Source organism: Mesocricetus auratus, unplaced genomic scaffold (assembly GCF_017639785.1).
Source record: "Mesocricetus auratus isolate SY011 unplaced genomic scaffold, BCM_Maur_2.0 Super-Scaffold_100003, whole genome shotgun sequence".
NCBI lineage: Eukaryota > Metazoa > Chordata > Mammalia > Rodentia > Cricetidae > Mesocricetus > Mesocricetus auratus.
Genome location: NW_024429188.1, coordinates 33444275 through 33464979, shown reverse-complemented (window position 1 = coordinate 33464979; position 20705 = coordinate 33444275). Strand labels below are relative to the sequence as shown.

Sequence of the window (20705 nt, the reverse complement as noted above, 5' to 3'; positions counted from 1 at the left end):
TATCCCTTTCTACCTAGTTGTTGCTCTTTTTCATTATAGGCATGCATAAGCAAATTCAATAGTAACAATTCCCCTGACCCTATGTTATGCCTTTTTGAAATTTCCTGTATAAAAATTAGTCTATTAATATTTAAATCAACCCCACTAAAGTAATCAGGAGAGAAGTAGAATGAAGCCAGATTCTTTTCCATAATCTAGTCAAGAAAAGTCCATAATCTGTTCCCTTTTGATAGCTTATAAGTTAGGCCTTCACTGTCTATACTTTTCTTAGCTTCTTGGTATTCCAAAATTCCTTCTGGTATTCCGTCCTGGTATTCCAAAATTCCTTCTGTTAACATGTGCTTACAGAACCTGATGGTTCTTCCATATTCCTTGTGTAATCACACAGTCAAGTTTAATCACCTCATAGCTTCACTTCTTGGTACCAATTTATATCTTAGTTTCTATTCTTTTGATGTGATAAAAATTTTCTGAACGAAGCAAGTTAAAAGATTAAGGGCTTCTTTTGGCTTACAGTTCCAGGGAGATGAAGTTCATTATGGAAAGAAAGACAAGGTGGTAGGAGCATGAGGCCAGATGGTCACACTACATCAGCAGTTGTGATGCAAAGAACAAAGAGGATATAAGGTCAGACTAGAAAATGCTCCACGCCCACCCTTAGGTATGTACTTCTGCCAGTTAGTTTCCAACTCTTAAAAATGGTCCATAATCTCCCCCAAATATCACCACAAACTAGGAACCAAGTACTTAAACAGCTGAGTATAGGGGGAACACATTACACTAAAATCACCACATCTCGATTCAGTAAATGTTTGATGGGTGTGTGTGTGAATGAATTAAGTTTGTCTAATAAGACAGAAAATAATTACTTTCATTTGAAGATTTAGAGAGGAGAATTCTTATCCTTTTCAAATATAATAGAGAATAAACTTTGAGTTGTGCAACTACTATAAAAATGGGATGGTAACTGAACAATGAAGTTGGGGACTTGGAAACACAATGTTTGAAGTTAAAACAGTGTTGCTTTTACATGGCCCAATAAATTCCCTTTCATACTAAAGTCAATTGCATTAACTTTTCTACTTGCAACTGAAGTCATGTTCCAAGATTAGATTCCTGAACCATCATAGAGAATTATCAAGGCCTCATTTTATTTCTTTTACAAAAGATAAAGACAAAGTACAAAGTTCTTATTCATATGGTGTCCAGAAATAATTCAATTTGATTTTATCTTTAAGTTTTCTAAAGAATATTTCTTAAGAATATTTTTATTAAAGGTGAATATTTAGGTTCAATGTCTAAAATTAAACAAATTGATTTGTAAAGGTAGAACTATAAAATGAGCTAACATGATTTTGGAGTGAGGGATTGTTTTTCTAATAGCAAAGTGGTAATTGACACCTTATGATTTTGGATGATACAAAACTCAAATCATACCCCATCTTCAGAGAATTTATGTACATATTCTAGACCTTAAAAGAATTGTAGGCTATGTCGTATTTGAAAATAATAAAACTAATGAGAAAGGGGAAGCTAAACAATGTTTTAGCATTGAGATTAATGTTTTGTTAAATACCATGATTATGACAATGTCTTATCAAATAATTAAAGGTTATATTAAATATTTAAGTGCATTCCTGTATATAAAAATGCAGAAGGATGGTTTGGAGAGATGGATCAGCAGGTAAGAACACTATCTGTTCTTCAGGAGAATCCAAGTTTGTTTCCCAGCACCCAAGTCACAACCACCTAGAGTTCCAGCTTGAGGGAATTGAATACTCTTCTTTATCCTGCACAGGCAACTACACACATATGGCATACACTCATACAGCTACACAAACATTCACATAACTAAAAATTAATCTTAAAATTACACAAGTGTTCAAAACAAAGAATTGAACTGAAATACACAAAGATATGCATTTATTAGCCTATATACTCTTTTAAACTTAGCAGATGTGTTTGGGTATTATAAGTTCAATGTGAGCACACAGCATATACATTGAAGTGAAGGCACATTTTGAGATTCTGTTAGGCTATGCAAGCCATTATGACAGTGATTGTTTTTTTCTTTCTCTAATTTAAAAAACATTAAGATGCAAAGTGACAGCCTCTTTCCTAATTTGGCTTTGATATATGAAACAAATTTAAATGAATAGTACATAGAGATCAATACGTCACTACTGATATTTCCTTTAGCATTGACAATTTTCCATATCCATGGTGTCCAATATGGCAGCCCCTTGGTATTAAGCATTTGAAATGTGGCTAGTATCATTGAAGGAGTTTTTTAAAATTTTAGTTAACTGTAATTCAAATAGCCACATGTGGCTAGTGGCTACTGTACTGGCTAACACAGATTCACAGAGTTTTGTTAATATAAGTGGTTGTTTTGGAAGTCTTTGAGAATAGAAGAAAAATAAAACTACAGATAGTATATTTCAATTTCTGTCTTACACCATTGTCAGTGACTTCTGTAAGGTAGTATCGTATTGTAAAGCAACCAGTATACACTAAACATTAATATTAGGATCACACCTTTACATTTATGCCATCATGCCATGTTTGTAATGAACAAACTAAAATGACAGACAGAATTGGAATATTTAGCTCAATTACTATGAAATAAGTCAAAATGAAAAAAGAATATCCATTAGTTCAAATTGAATACCTAATATCTACTATTTCATTGTTAAGTAAAAGAAACAAAAATATTATTCATAATAGATAGGATTTAAGAATAGGTCACTAATTTTCTCATTTTGAATTATAAATATAGAAACACACTTGAATAAAATATTCGGCCCTCCTAAAATGTTTGGAACAGTTTGGAGTAGGTAGACTTTTGGATGAGGCTGCCAGAACCTTTTGCTTTCCTTAGAAATAGAGTGACCTACTTAGAACATGTTGTTACCTGGCCCATTTCCTCCATATTCTATTTAGAACACACACATGGTACCTGCAGGCAGAGTAGCTGCCTCAAAGACACTGGAAAGAAACCACATTTTTAAAGTGGCTGAGGGTAGAGAAAGGAAACAGGATATATGGTTTCTGGTATTTTCATAAACCTAGGATGCATCATTCTGGTTATTTTTACCTTGTGAAAAAATACTGTCCTCTCTAGATAAGTCATTTGTAGTGAAAATTTTGTCATATGCAGCCAGTCAAAGCGATTAGTGAGGAAAGACTTTAGCTTCTAAAATTCTTAGAGTTTTAGATATTTAATTACATTTTCTAAATGCAGTAAATTTAATTCTCAAAAATTTTCATTCATTGACTAATATCAAAGATAAACTGTGCTGAATTCAACAATTAAAAATGTAGATATGAGTATGCCTCTATGACAGACTGCTAAACTCCAAATGCTAAGTGAAACTATTATGTTCATGAAAAAAAGTAATGTCAAATATTTTCAAAACATTATGTCTTCAGCCTGTTTTTAAGGAGGTTCAAATCCATTTCAAGTGGTAAGGCAGAAAGATACAAAACATCAACATCAGAAAAGAACAGGTCAAGCAAAGTAGAATAATTTCATTAAAAACCTGAAGCTGATGGAGAAAAAGATTTTCACAGAACCATTGATTTAAAAGACCAAGATTAGAATGATCCAAATATATTTCAGAAAAAAAGTCAGAAATTCACCTCAAAGGCTTCAATGCTCTGAGCAGTTTCTCTACTCCATATTTCTCCTCATTACAATCAACTTCAAGGAGTGCTTGCTTGCTATGTTCATTTCATAATTGGACCTTGAAGAAATTCATACCTTGAAATAGCTACATGATTTTCATCTTGTAAGTGTTTATATTCTTATTTTTGTAGATAACATTTTAGCTGAAAATGATCCTTACAGATAGCTTCTTGCCTGTATCCATTCTCTCCAAATATTGCTATCTGGCTCTAGTAACTATCTTTTTTTAGTGTCTAATGCCTATTGTGTAACTTCAAAAAAAACCCAAATAAAATAGAACTTGTGTAAGAATAGTAAAATGGTAGTCTCTTGTTTTTATCACTCAAATCAATCTCTAGAAGTTTTTTGAAAAATCTCCTATACTATGAAATGACAAAAAGTTTTGCTTCAATAAAGTTGCTACATATTATATTCTCCTCTCTCCATAATGTAGTTCTTTTTATATGAAGGATAAAAGCATGAAGGAGTCAATTAAAATTATTCATTTTTCTCTATTTTTAAAACTAGAATCAACTTAGTTTAACTTTAGTTTGCATCCACTAACACTCATGGGGCATGTTCCAAAACCCATAATGTCAGCCTAAAACTGCAGATTACTTAAACTTTCTAAGTTAATATTATTCCTCCATCTTGACTAAGCACTCATCACATATTTTGGATTTCACAATTGCTGTTCAAAGTGAGATAAAATAGAAGCATGAATTTACACAGATTTTTGCTCTTACTGTAAACCATAGTAGTGATATATTATTTATGATTTATTAAAGCTTGCCTGAGAATTCAGAAAGCAAAGTCAGCCTCAAGCTATAGAGATCAGGCAGTGGTAACACACACTTTTAATCCCAGCACCCAGAAGCTAGGAGCTGGGGTACACACCTTTAATCCCAGGACTCAGGATTAAGAGATCGATGGACCTCTCTGAGTTTCATCGAGAGATACAGGAGACTGAATCAGTTTGAAAGAGTAACAGATAACACACCTTTAATCTCAGAGCTAGAGGGGTATGAAAGACAGAAGCAAGTATTCATTATGAGGCATTCATTCTTCAGCCACACCGAGGAGAGGAGAGGTTACAATCTGAGGCTTGGTGAGAGCTTATAGAGACAGGACCATTCCATTGAGCCTGAGGTAGAGGTAAGAAGGTAATGACCAGCTTGTTTGCTTTCCTGATACTCATCTTGAAGTTTGAACCCCAGTATCAGTCTCTGGGTCATTTATCTATGTTACAAAGCTCATTATGTGATTTTTTCTTTCCCTCCTCAACAAAGAGATTTCATCTTTCAATATAAAGAAAGAATTTGTCTTCACTTTGATTATGTTGAAATTGCTAGCATCACTATCTTTAAACCTTAGGACAACTGTTAAGTGCATTGTGGGGGGGTTATATTGGAACAAGTGCTATGATATTAACAGAGGATCTTATTAACAACACAGTTATCAAAAGACCAAGAGGAATGCAGTATGGACATATGGAACAAAGTGGTTTATATGCTGCAGGTAGAGAAAGATGGCAAGAAATTCATCATGATACTCACGCAGTGACTAGTTGAAAAAATGAACATTTAATTTTGAAAAAATTCACTTAAAATTTACATCTTGACTGACCATAGGTAACTTAAGCCATCTAAATGAAAATGGCAGGTGAGAAGTACTAACATATATTCCTTTATGCAAGACCTCTCCATGAATTTTATTTGTATTATTTCTATTTGGAAGGTTTACATATAAGATGAGAGATGGGTATACATAAATTTGTGTAGTGTATTAAATTAATCACCTCAATGCTTATTCTGCTTCCATAATTAAATGGAAAATAAATGTTTGCAATCAAAACATTATATTCTTGAGATAAATAATACATATTATATTTTTACTTAAACAAATCATGTGACATACTATACTACTTGTTTATGCAGAATATAAAACACAAAATAAACCTAAAAGTGTTTGTACATTATGAGGATTATATTCAGTTATTTTATAGATTGAATAAAGTGATTCTAATAATTTTTATTTAATTTAGAAACAAGCTTTCTTCACTTGTCAATCCCAACTCCCTCTCCCTCCCCTCCTCCCCTGCCCCCCACCAGCCTCCAACCCCCCACCCAATCTCCACTCCAACTTCAGGGAGAATGAGGGTCTTCATGGAGAATGTCCAAAGTCTGTCTTATCACCCAGGGCAGGGCCTGTGTCTAGGCTGAGAGAGCATCCCTCCATGTGGAATGGGCTCCCAAAGTCCATTCAGATGCCAGGGATAAATACTAATCTATTACCCAATGCTCCAAAGATTGTCAAGGCCTCCTCACTGACACCCACATTCAGGGGGTCTGGATCAGTCCATTGCTGACCTCTCAGCCATCACTCTGGGGACCATGAGCTCCCACTTGTTCAGGTGAGCTATTTCTGTGGTTTTCACCTGTCCAGTCTTGACCACTTTACTCATCACTCCTTCCTCTCTTCAACTGGTTTCCAGTTCAGTTCAGTGTTTAGCTGTGGGTGTCTGCCTCTGCTTCCATCAGCTACTGGATGAAGGCTCTAGGATGGCATACTAGGTAGCCATCAATCTCATTATAGGGGATTGGCATTTAAAGTAGCCTTACCACTTTTGAGTAGATTGCTGGCTGGTGTCATTCTTCTAGATCTCTGGAAATCTCCCTAGTGCCAGATTTTTCCTCAAACCTATGATGACTCCCTCTATTGTGGTATCTCTCATCCTGGTCTCCTCTATTCTTTCCCTGACACAAACTTCTGCTCCCCCATGTCCTCCTCCCCCCTTCTCTTCCCTCTCCCCTTCTCCCACGCTCCCAGCCCACTCAGGACACCCTATCTGCTTCCCCTTCCCTGGGGGTATCATGCATATCTCTCTTAGAATCCTCCCTGTTTCCCAGACTCTGTGGTGGTGTGTTTGTAGGCTGGCACTCCCCTGCTTCATGTCTAAAATCCATATATGAGTGAGTACATACCCTGTTTGTCTTTTTGTGACTGGGTTACCTCACTCAGTATAGTTCTATTTGCCTCCAAATTTCAAGATTCCATTGTTCTTTTCTGCTGAGTAGTATTCCACTGTGTAAATGTATCACATGTTCTCTATCCACTCTTCAGTTGAGGGCATCTAGGTTGCTTCCAGGTTCTGGCTATTACAAATAATGCTGATATGAACACAGTGGAACAGATGTCCTTGTTGTATGAATGCACATTGTTTGGGTATATGCCTAAGTGTGGATGTTGGATCTTTTGGTAGACTGATTCCCTTTTTCCTGAGAAATATCCATACCAATTTCCGAAGTGGCTGTACAAGTTGGCACTCCCACCAGCAGTGGAGGGTGGAGGAGTGTTCCCTTTTCTCCACATTCTCTCCAGCATAAACTGTCATTGGTGTTTTTGATTTTAACCATTCTGATAGGAGTAAGATTGTGTCTCAGAGTTGTTTTGATTTGCATTTCCCTAATGGCTACCGGTGTTGAGCACTTTTTTATGTGACTCTTAACCATTTTAGACTCTTCTATTGAGAATTCTCTATTTAGTTTTGTATCCCACTTTTTAATTGGATCCTTTGATGATATGGAGACTTGTTTCTTGAGTTCTTTGTAATTTTGGAGATCAGCCCTCTGTCAGATGTGGGGTTAGTGAATATCTTTTTTCCATTCTGTGGGCTGCATTTTTGTCTTGTTGACTGTGTCCTTTGATTTACAAAAGCTTCTCAGTTTCAGGAGATCCCATTTATTAATTGTCGGTCTCAGTGTCTGTGCTACTGGTGTTACGTTCAGGAAGCAGTCTCCTGTACCAATTCTTTCAAGGATACCTCCCACTTTCTCTTTTATAAGTTCATTGTGGCTAGATATATGTTGAGGCCTTTGATGCATTTGAACTTAAGTTTTATGCATGGCAATAGACACAGATCTATCTGCAGTCTTCTACATGCCATAATGAAGTTATGCCAGCACCATTTGTTGAAGGTGCTTTCTTTTTTCTATTGTATAATTTTAGCTGCTTTGTCAAAAATCAGGTATTCATAGGTGTGTCAGTTAATATCAGGGTTTTTCAATTCAATTCCATTGGTCTACCTGTCTATTTTTGTGCCAATGCCAAGCTGTTTTCAGGGATTCTAATAATTTTTTTATTTATTTTATTTTAATTTTACATAGCTTTTTTACATGTCTATCCCAGTTCCCTCTGGGATTCTAATAATTTTTAAAAGCCAAATATTTTTTTAAATTCATAAATGGCTGAAAAACAAATTCTAATAGATCTTAATAATAAAAATCCAGAGTCAGATATCTGAGTAAATGCTGAATGGTCAGAGAATTAAAGAAACCAGCTACAAGAGAGGTCTCTTACCTCTACAGAATTATCAGACCAAAGGGACGATCTGGTCCCTACCAATCCTCAGACTGAATGCAATGGGCTCCTGCCTTATATTCCTTTCTCCACTGAGCTGTATCACTCCTGTCTCCACCTCCCAAGTTCTGGGATCAAAGGTGTAAGCTCTGTTTTTCTTTTAGACTGGATCAATCTCCTGTAACCCAAGGTGGCCTTGAACTCACAGAGATCCTTCTGCCTCTGCCCTCCAAGTCCTGAGATTAAAGGTGTGTGCAACCCCTGCCTGGCCTCTATGGATAACTAGTGGCTAACTCTGCACTCTAATCTTCAGACAAGCTTTATATATTAAAGCACAAAAATATCACCACAAAAGGCACATGAAAACAGTTGAATCTTTTTGTTTGTCTTTCAAAATGAAAGCAACTCTGATTGTTATAGAATTTACTGACCAATTACTGAAGTTACTGATATGTAAAATGATTCACACACAACAGAAAATGAAATTCCCACTCCCACAGTATGAAATGAAGATCATCCATTTACAAGGGAAAAGAAATACAACTCAGCATTATTTATATGATAAAAAGAGCAACATATTTAGAAAAAAAACTAAATCATGATTCATGTGTTTGTTTATTTTAATGTGTATTTGAATGAAATGAACATAGTTCATTTTCTTTTCTTTTGTGGCAATGACTATATTTTACCAATTAGGTTTCCCTTAAAGAGATGATATTCTAAACAAATATTTATAGCTTTTTAAATTTGAATGTCTGAGAATGGATAAGACTGAGGTGCATCATCATGTGTTCTACAAATAATAGATGAATGAGAATGCACTCTTAAAAGTCCTTAAAGGGCAGTTGATACACTTTTTGTGACGTTTGGGTAAAATTTAGGGTCTTTCATGTGTTAGGAAAGTACTCTACTACTGAGTAGCAGCCCTAACTTTATCTGTTTCTTTTTTAAAAACAGTGTTTCACTATTTACTACTTAGCTTGAGCGAAATTTTTCTAGACATACACAATTTTTTCTTATAGATAAATGAGCTATATGAAAACACATATTTCAAAGTCACAAATACAAGTGCATCTTTTGTTTGTTTGTTTGTTTGTTTGTTTTTACAAGACAGGGTTTCTCCGTATTGTTTTGGAGGCTGTCAGTCCAGCCTGGCCTCGAACTCACAGAGATCCGCTTGTCTTTGTCTCCCAAGTGCTGGGATTATAGGCGTGTGCCACCACCGCCCGGCCTACAAGTGCATCTTTTTGTGTATTTCTATTCATTTCACTGAAAGTTTTTTGTCAAATACTATCAAGAATAATTGAATTGTGAATAGTATGCATATATGCAATGCATGCATATGTACATAGTTATATAAATAAATCTGTAGATAAATATTCAAAACACTTCTGTTTATAATGATATATGCTTATTGCATCATAAATTTGCAATGATTCATTATCATATACAAAGAAATAAAATTGAAACCCAAACTTTTATGTAGCTTTCTCCCATTTTTTTCTAATTGCCCCCTACTTGATTCTAAATTGAGCTGGTATTATGGGGCTTCAAATCCTGATAGAAAGCATAAAAGATAAAACAACCATGTACTTAATATGACATTATCTCTTTATTCCCTAGCATTAAGTATAAAAAGAATTACATCCTAAGACTTTGCAACTTCAATAATAATCTTAAGTATCTAAACTTAAGGTGAAGTATAAAAACCCAAAAGGCAGATAATAAAATTTAGGATATAATAACATTACACTCATTTCAAAAATTAAAGCAGAAAACACATTATTTTCTTTATTGTTTGAATTTAGTAGTTAGGAATACACTATATTTGAAAATAACAAAAACAATTTTCTTTAAAGAGACTCTAGACTCAAACAAGGGAATTTATAACTAGAATTCACTATTAACAAAGGCAAATGTCTTTATGAGAATCCTAGGGGCATGTCATTGAACATATAGTGTATTAGCCTTTATCTGAACTCATTCAATTACCACGGTTCAAAATTTCTTGATAATATTTTGACAAATGTTTCAAAATGAATTGAGCTAAAATATGCAAAGATATGCATTTGTGACTTTGAAATATGTGGCTTTATATAGCTTATTTATCTTTAAAATATGGTATCGTTTTCTACATAAAGTTATAATAAAATTTATAAGAATTGTATTTTCCTGTGTATTTGGAAGTCATGATTTTTTTATTAAAGGATCTTTACTTTTATCATCATTATATTTTGACATCGATCTTTATACCATTCAATGAAAATAATAGTGAATTTGGCTCCCACTAGCTAAGGAAAGAAAACCGAGTGAAAGAAAAGCAGTGTGATTTAAGGGTAACAAGCTGTCTCCTGGAAACATGCTCATTTGATGGAAGATGAGTGAAGCACAAAATTTGCAAATCTCTTTTACCAGACAAGTTATGACATTATTTTTTGCAGAATGAAAAATATAGTTTCTGTGTATGTAAGAATAGCATAGTTTGTTTTGCTGTTTCATAAGGTTGTACAGAAAGAAACTTTGTTGATAAAAGATACTTGTTTTTTTTTAAAAGGAACACAAAATCTGAATAATCAATACCCTTTCCTAACGTGGCTATTTTGCAGCATATGAAAACCTCAAATACACACAGGGATTAACTGAACTTAATTCATTGTGTTGTTATTTATCTTATAAAAATGAAATATATAAGCAAAGGAGTTAGAGAATAAAGAAAAAAGTGTCTACTTTAAAAGTCTAGATTTATGTTAGGATAATTGCATTTACTAAATGGCCTTAGACCAATCCACTAAACTGTCTATAACTCTTCTCAATTGTTCGTTAGTGAAAGCATGTGTATCATAGATTTCCTACGAAGGTCTTGGCAGAAAATTAGAAAAAACTCTAAAACACCACTCAGTTTTGTTTTACTTTTAGTTTAAATAATGGATGTTATTTTAATCTCCTCACCTTAGTCCACTGATACTTCTACAGTCACTGGAGAAGCCTTTTGTCATCAAATTTTGGATAAATGTATTTAACAGGAGTTACCAAAATGATTATGGAAACACCCATTGAGGTTTCTGTACAGATATGGCCAGAGTTAAAAAAATAAAATCTCACTAGATTTTGATTTTTACTGACAACAAAAATTCAAAATATACAAGTAATTATTTGAACTTTCAACATACAATGAACCCACAAAACTGCATAATCCTTAGGTAATGGAACCCTCTAGGCAATAGTGTAAATGTATGGTTAAAAATTAATATCCAACAGTAAAAATATCTTCTTCTCCAGGTTGGCCAATTTGTATCAAAACAAATTTGACATTTCAACTCTTTATTCAACACAAGAGGTGTATTTTAGATTTAGTAATGAATTACTATGAATATCTGACTAAAATGACCTGAAACAGACTATAATTACTATAGAGTCTCAGATATCAGGACGCCAAATATAGTTAACATCACACACATTTTATTTCGTGATTACAATCCCAGTTTTCACTGTTAGAATTTTCTCTTCAAATTTCTTGTTCATTACTTTTGTCCTCCTATCTCCCCCTATTCTATCCTTCCCTCCCTCCTTTTATTTTTGTTACTTTAAATTTTTGTTTCCTTCATTGTCTCCTACCTTGCCTGTTAATGGCCCATTGGATAATAAGTTGTACGGAAAATAATCTAAACATACATTCTTTTTCATCTAAAGTCATATAAAAGAGATTATTACTTACTTTTTGAAGAATTTTCTTCTAAGCAATTGTACTTAAATATATGTTTAAAAGGGAATAGCATTTATCAATCAGATTTTTATGGTACTAAAATACACATTAAAACACATACTTGTGTGTGTGTGTTATTTTGAACTTTTAGGAAGTAAACTTTGAGATTCATTCAAATTCTACTTTTAAAGGCTTAATTTGCATATAATGAGTCTCCATTCTTCTGAAACATAATAGTCTAATTCCTAGTCTGAATTTTATCAGTAGAGTTGTTTAATTTTTTTCAAATGGTCACATATTCATTTTTATTTAAGTTGTAATTTTAACTTTCATCTTCATTTTCTTAATATAATTCACTTAGTAAAATTATTTGTACTTCAAATCTCTAGCTTCCCTTCATTTCTAAAGATAAGGATTTAATTAAAAACATAGGATAAGAACAAAAGCTTTGTATAAAATATATAATTTTAAAGTTCAAAGTCTAAAGCTACTAAAAGCTAGTTCATTCAAATGTTACATCCTTGTAGCATTCATGAGGCTAATACATGACTTCTTTGGATGATTAAACTATTATCTAAAACTTATAATTCAATTCTAACTTCTCCTTGGGCCATTATGTAGCTTTTTTCAACACCACACCTAATTTCTGATTCCTTGCAGTTACAAATCATAACCTACCTCCAAATTGCAATATGTTAAAAAATGGAACCTCCTCACCACATTCAATTCCATTATCCACCAATCAATCTACACTTACCAAAAATAAAATCACTTAATTAAATGGTCCATCAAATTCTAGGTGGGTTAAGACATATAAGTTATTTTTCTTTTGGGTCTGGATATATCACAGTTGAGGTAGTTAACCATTAGCTATGTCATGAGAACCATCACTCAATAAACCATATTTGCTCTGTCCTCTAACCTGCTCTTTTCTTGAGGAAAAATTACTTCTGGCTAAATGTGAGTGAATGTGAACTTTTAAGGTTCTCTGCTTTTGTTTGGTTAGGTGACTGGTGTGGCCAAGTAACAAAGAGTGAACAAATGATGTATTATAAATAGAATCAAGTAGTTCCTGGTAGCCATGTGTCCAGGCATGTTTCTATTTTTTCTTTTTCTAGTCCTTGTTTCCTTACTTTATGATTGTGCTTGCATTTATGTTGTTTCCTTTAATAAAATAAATGATTTCTGCTGCTTGCATCCAAATAACCTTCACAGACAACTAACAAAACTATATTTTCTGATATCATTACCCTACTAAAATGCCCTTAAGTATCATCATCACATTCTAAGGACCTCAAAGAAGTCTGTTTGGCATGGGATCCCAATTGCTTATACTTACTTTCGTCTGTTCAGCATCATCATTTGTTTTTCATCAAAACCTGAACTTCTGTGACTTCAAATCGCAATTTCTGAAACAAGTTGCTCTCATTTATCTATTGTGTATAGAATAATTTGTTCTTTCTATTTGTGCTGTCCCTGTTTCCTCCAAATGATTAATTCTAACCTCTTGTTCAATGATTTGCTTAAATTATCTAGGAAGTTATTCCCAATTGTGTTCTCTTCCATGGTTCCATTTTCACTGGAGTAAGTCCTGAGATTATCACCCAAACAAACTCAGGGGAGTAGAAAACCATATTTAACAGTCAGGACTCTGGGACTAGACTCCTCAAGTTTAAATCCCATCACTCTCCCTTCCTTAATCTTGGGCACAATTATTTAACTGTGAATTTGTATTCATTTTCTGGAAATATTGTAAACATTAAATACTATATAAAACATATGACATATTATGTGTGAATAGTGACTGGCATATTATGAGTGATAAATATGTTGTAACTATTACTCTAAACTATATCTGTGGTGGTTACAATAAAATCAGTGCCCATAGGCTGATAGGTTTGAATGCTTGGGTCCCAATTCGTAGACTGTTGGGAAGGATTAGGATGTGTGGCCTTGCTTGAGTAGGTGTGGCTTCCTTGGGAGAATTGTGCTATTGAGGCTATTGAGATTTAGAGTGGGCTTTTAGGCCCAATCTCTCTCTCTCTCTCTCTCTCTCTCTCTCTCTCTCTCTCTCTCTCTCTCTCTCTCTCTCTCTCTCTCTGCCTACTGCAAGTAAATCAGCAATCAGGCTATGAAGCTCTAAGCTACCGCTCCATTACCCTGTCTGCTTGCTTCCCATCATGATGCCAATTAACTCTCCAAAACTGTAAGCAAGCCTCCAATTAAGTTCTTTCTTCTTTAGAGTTGACTTGGTCATAGTGTCTCTTCTCTACAATAGAAAGGTAACTAAGACAATATCCCCACAGTATTTTTCTTCATTCCAACCTTTTAAATGTGTGCTTTCCTATATATTATGAGCACTTGTGGTAACAGCTCAATAAAAATGTTCTATACAACAGAGACTAGCCTTGAACTCAAAATTTCCTTGCAATCCCTAACCACCACATCAGCTTCAAAGTAGTTTAAATGTTACTTCCAAACACATTCAGTACAATTTATTGTTCCTTTAGAAATTCTTTAATATTTCTACAAGTGAAATGACTATCATGTATAAAGTTTTCAAAATTGCATTTCTCACACATGCAGGAAAAATAAACACATAGCAAGCATAGTTGTAGCATCCATGTAAACTATGCTTATAGTAATGCATTCTTGAGTTTCTAATTGACTGGATAACTTCACCAAATGGATTTCAATGAGGGTGAGAAATGAAACCCTTTATTTGAATATGGCAAGGCATAAAACCTAATATTGAGAACCAGGGTATTTAAAATGTGTTGCATTTTTAATTTGTCTTATTTATTTCTAACTCTCAATTATCCTTACCTCTTGAGATAGAATACTGGCAAAGACAATTCAGAGGACTGGATAATAAACAAGTTCCAGCTTATTATCTTTACCTTAGTAATATGTTATGACTGCATAGTGCCAAAACAATCAGTTTAAATGTAATTAGCTCAATTGAGCTAACAATTTTGTATTAAACACATTTTCAAAAAACACTTGTTAACTGAATTTAACTGAGCCATCTATACTCGTAAGGCTTATATGTTTTGCCCCTTCCCTCACACTTTTTAAAATTATGGTTATTTTGGATAATTAACTCATGTCTTTGATCATTTTTAGGTTAAACAGAGTAGTATGAGTTTGTTAAGAAAAAAAGTTGCCTAGAAACTAGTAGTAAATCATAAAGGAGAGGAAAGTGGCAAGTGAAAATGTGTACTTTAAAGACAAATCTCTCACAGATTTTCTACTTATTATTTTGTCCATACCTTTTCTTTGATGATCATCTCATTGATGTCTTCCAGATCACCCACCATCACCCTCTGTGATTTTATAACTCGATCAAGCAGAGAAAGCCAGTCAGTAAGTTCTGTCCAAGCTCGGTTGAAGTCTGCCAGTGCAGGTACTTCCAACAGCAAAGAAGATGGCATTTCTACTTTGGAGATGGCAGCTTCCTTGGTAACCGCAGGCTGTGTCACTAGAGTAACAGTTTGACTAGAAGCTAATGTTTTTGAAAGAAGGAAGAAAAGAAGAGAGGAAACATGAGAAACATAAACAAAAGAGCCAATTTCAGTAACAGTAAAGGAACATTAGTTGATGCCAACAGTTTGAGTCAAGATTTCTAGTAATGTATCTAACGATGTGGATACTTTATAGGACATATATCATAGATCATTCAAACATTTTAATAATCTTTAAAAATATTTATCATATTTTCATGCCTTAACAATTTAAATATTGTTTTCTGTAAGAAACAATAAGATTGTGAAGTTTATGAACAAAGCTATTGGGATATTTCCAGGTAAGATTTATTTAATTATTGCCCATTCAAAGAAGAAAAGGTAAAGCTAAAGATTGTATAATGTCATATTTCTGACTTCCAATTTCCTTAAATAATGAAAGTACTTAGTAGGAAGAAACTCTCTCTTATTGTGGGAATACTTCACATTTTATCTTCTGTTTTGGCAATAAAGTACATAACAGCAAAGAAAAAATAAGGTATATTATTTTTGAAAAGTGATAGGTAGTAAAGCTTTCCTTTTCTATATGAAACACTATTTCAAGGTCATTAAAATTCTAAATTAAATTTAATAGTGTTGAATACGTTAATGGTAAAGATGTGATGTCTTTGGGCAAGACACATAGGCGAGAATCCTGCTGTCTGCCTCAGGAAATCTGAGATCTTGCTTAATTTATTCAAACTCTCTAATCTTCAGTTTTCCACTTCAATACAAGAAAAAAGAATAAAATAGTAAATGTCACTGGGGAGGTTGTGTGGACTCAATGATAATACAAACCAATGTATATACAACAATGTCACAATATTATTACTGCTATCATCATAATCATTTTCCCATCATCATCATCATCATTTTCCTCCTTATCATCATAATCACAATATTAGCAAGGTGCTAATATGTTAGCCATTAATGTTAAATATTATTGTTTTAAGTACTTGGTTTATTACAAAATAATTTTAAAATATGGTGACGACTGAGAGATGAAAGCTGAAAAAAGAAAATTGGGGAAAACTTGGTCTGCAGCCTGTGTGCTATTCTCTATTGACTTAAATGATGCTGAGATGCATTTGCTGTTGTGAAATGATGACTGGTAGCAACATACAAAAGTGTGTGATCAGAAGCCAGTCACAAAAGGAAGCAAAAGTTAACTTGTTTTATAGACAGAGGTGACATCAGCATTATAATAAGAAGGGCAGCAGCAATGAAATACTGGACTATGTGGTCCAGAAGGGAAGCATTGCGAAAAATCTGGAAATGGCATTTTGGTGGAAGATCTCATAGGTGTGGAGGATGGAGCTTACTAACATAAAAAATAAGATGTGCATATTTATACTCTGAGTTGACAATGCATTCATTTTAGTGGCTGTATTATTGCTCATTCTTTCATTAAGAGGATGAGAGAGGTGGAAGAATGCTTTTTTCTTTTACAAATGTCTCAGGGACACCAATCATTTCCCACAGACAGATGAGTAAGGCAGAATGAAAGTGTTGGAGATGTCAGAATTGAAACATAATACATAAAAGTAGTAAATAAAAAAGGAACACAGAGGAAATGAAGAGATATTGTTTTTCAAAGTCATCTCACTACTGAGAGCATTTCTGAAAAAGAAAGAAGCCTAATCTGAAGCAGACATATAATCCTGTGATCAATAGTAAAGAGTTGCTGATACACTTACACACTCCTCCCCTATTGTAAATTAGGTCTAGAAATTATAAAAGAAATCCCAGCCAAGGACCAGGACCTTTGGAAATGATGTATGGGTATGGTTGAAAAGAGACAAGCATTAAAATATAACTGTACAAGTTTCCCGTAGTTCATTAGGGATACAGGAAGACATGCTCAGATAATAAATACACACTGAATTCTAAGCATCTTAGAACAGATTGAGAAGATTTCAAGGTTTCTCTCTGAAAGTTCTTCCTTTAAGTTTCATATTGTTTGAAAATGTCATACATGGATATAATATGTTTTAGAAAATGCCACTTTTCTCTTCCAACTCCTCCTCTACCCTCAATCACTTTTCCTTCCCAATTTTAAGTGCTTAAAAACAGAGTTCATTTGTACTGTGTATATACGTATTGGTATAGGATGATCAAGTGGAAATGTGTCATCATCAGGGGTCACATACCTGAGGAAACCCTCCTCTCCTCTCTCTCTCTCTCTCTCTCTCTCTCTCTCTCTCTCTCTCTCTCTCTCTCTCTCTCTCTCTCTCTCTCAGCAGTCATTAATTTCCCATAGCTTATTAGCTATGGGTGGGACTTTCTGATAATCTCCAGACTCTTTTCTGAGATTTTGACTGGTCTGATATGTGCAAGTCTTGTACATATAGTCATACCCATTGTGAGTTCATATTTTCAGTGGCTCTACTCTAGTCCCAGAAAATAGTTTGCTGCAGACCTCCACTATTACTGGTTGTTATAATCTTTCCACTCCCTTTTCCATGAAGTTACCTGAATCTTAGGGGGAGAGGTAGGGTATGGATGTACCACTTAGTTTTCAATTCTATGCAGACTCTTATTCAGTGCATGTTTTCTAATTGTGGGCCACTGTATTCACTGCAAAAATTCTCTAATGAAAGATGAGATCTGTTCTATGCTATGAATATAGAGATGAGTATTTAGATCATAGATAGTATAATTAGCACAGTAATGGTTGCAGGGTCTTTCCTTAGGGTCTATGATCTAAGCAGCCACAGGCTTCTCTTTTAGTTAGCAGTACCACACATGAGTTATATCTTATGGAGCAGACTTTAAAACTGGTTGTTCATATTCATGCCACTATCACATCAGTAGACTTATCTTTCCAGGCCAGTTATTATTCGGCTTACCGTGTCATATCTGTATACCATGACTAATCCCATTTATCCCCCAGTAGCATATGTAGAACCTTTCACCACTATGAAGCCTATCAAGCTAGTGGATGGAAGACAGGCAGTTAATTTTTCTTTAAGGGTATGACCACACATAACTGTAACATGCTCCAGTGGATGCCCAAGAGTATGTAGGCAGCACTAATTGGACTCTGTGGGTTATCATTTTTAATTAGAGCACAAAATCAGGTGTGTATGGGATAGGAGGTTAATCAGAGAGGAGTTTTTGCATACCATCAAACTACAATGCATGAAATTCTCAAAGAATTAATTAAAATATAAATTTACAAAGCTCACATTCCTTAAACATTTTGGTATACTTAAGTCTTATATCTACAATGAATCATAAATTTGATTATAAACTGTAAATATAAGTTTCTAGAAGGGCAAATTTTAGAGTTCGTCTAATTTTTTTCTATTTAGATGATTTCAACTATTTCCTAAAAGATATTTATTTTAATTTGAGTATATGTACATTACAAGACTTCTTAATCTGCTACAGCAAAGTGCAGAGAAAAAATTCCCATGTGCCATACCTACCATAGAAAAAATAGTAGAATTTGATTTATTATATATTACATCAGTCCCTTAGGACAATTGCATGAAGTCAGTAATGTCCTCATTACAGCCTTGGTAAAGACTGAGGCTGAGATGTTCAGTTTAGCAGCAATGTAAGAATATCTTACTTCAACATGCCTAGAAAACTAGAGATTACCAAGCTAATGTTGTGTTTGAACAAATGGTCAGGACAACTATCCAAGAAAGAGATGTAGTGTCACAATCACACAGTGTAATTGAAACTCAAGGGTGTTTCAATAATTTGCCCAAGGTTACACAGCTAAGATATGACAGAATGCATATTTAACTTCAGCAATCTAGACTTCAAATGTTTTTGTTGAATTAATTCCTGAACCCAGGGTTTTTTCCAGCTTAAAAATGTAAAATGTCTTAGTGAGTAAAGGTACTTCTCACTGAGCCTTATAACCTGAGTTTGATCCCTGAGGCCCACATAGTGAAAGTAGAAAACCTACTTCCATAAACTGTCCACATTCATGTGTTTATTGGTTCTTCAGTAGCAATGTGTTATAGAATCTCTATTCTAAACCTAAATTGACACCTCAACATCAGATCCCTCCTCCATTCACGTGTGCTCCAGTACACTAGATTCTGCATCATCCAATTGACACAGGTAATTAGATACTTTTATGTACTTCCATGTGCACTGTTTTTCCTTTAAACTTTTCTCATCCATTTCTATACACAATCTCATATCCTCTTCAATTATCAAAGCTAAATGTGTTTTGTTTGGGAGGATCATGTTATGTATCTAAGAAAGTCTCAATCAGGAAGAGAGCAGCACTTCTGGATCAAAGACCTTGTATAGCACTTAATATTTTCTTGTTGAAACAAAACTATGTGCAAGAAAAAGTGACACAGGTGTATTATTTATGGTACCCACCCTGTTTAGTCAATCTACAAATTGGAGTATAGACCCTATTATTTTGAATCATTTGAGCTATAGGTCATATTTCTCTTTTTCTCACTCCCCTGTTTTGTTCTCTATCTTCACATATTTACTTTTTAAAGATTACACATATAAATCTTATCATTCAATATTTTCTGCATATGGTTTATTTTACTTAGTATAATGTCCTTGAGTCTCATCTTGATTGGGCAATGACAGTCCCTTTGTGGATATTCTAAATGAAACACACTTATGAACCTTAAATACTAATATCCACATGAAATATTAGACTTCATGAGTTTGGGTTACCACACTGAGGATGATATTTTTCTAGCTCCTTCCACTTACCAACAAATTTTACTTTTCTTTTAACAGCTCAATAACATTCTATCATGTAAATGTGATACAGTTTCATTAACTATTCATTTGTTGATGGATATCTAAGCTGTTTCTGATTCCTGCCTATTATGAACATAGATAAGAAGAAAGTATCTCTCTAGTGAGATGTGCTGTCCTTTTGGCATACACAGAAGAGCAGCATAGCTGGATCCTGTTATGGAACAGCTTATAGTCTTTGGAAAAAGAAAACACTACAGCAATTTCTACAGTGGCTTTACCAGTTTTCAATTCAACTAGCAATGTATATGTTGCTCCCTCATCCTCACTGAAGTAGCTTCTTCTTTCACTAGATGTTAATTAAGATAAAGACCCAAAACTGGGCACTGCATAGAGATTATTTAAGGGATTTTGGAGTACTCTGTCCCAAATGGAATGTTTTTAATCACACCTCTTCCTTCAAGGGTCAAGGATCTATGTGGAAGAGTCAGAGATGGTAGATGAATTCAATTTCCAAACAGTGTAGGAGATGCACATATGAACTCACAGAGACTGTGAAAGCAACCTTAAGACCTTCAAAAGCTCAATTCAGACAAAAATCCTGTCACCGAGACAGGGAAATGGATACAAAGTCCCACTCCTAACTAAGAAGCTATTTGCAGCTGATACCAGCTGGAAGAGAGAGAGAAAATATATTTTCTTCAATGGAGTGACACTAGATATATAAACCACATCCCATGTCAGGCCTTATGATGAGGAGTAGTAAAACAGGAAATAGATT

At 34.2% G+C, this 20705-nt stretch overlaps 1 protein-coding gene across 8 annotated transcripts in view; it reads right to left on the bottom strand.

Annotated features, from left to right (window-relative positions):
* Dmd (dystrophin) overlaps positions 1-20705 on the bottom strand; it is a 2157616-nt gene that overhangs the window by 624300 nt on the left and 1512611 nt on the right. For all 8 annotated transcript variants that reach the window (XM_040744180.1, XM_021232987.2, XM_040744181.1 and 5 more), the window contains one exon: positions 15002-15234. In XM_040744180.1, the coding sequence (XP_040600114.1) occupies positions 15002-15234 (233 nt within the window). The remainder of the gene's footprint in view (positions 1-15001; positions 15235-20705) is intronic.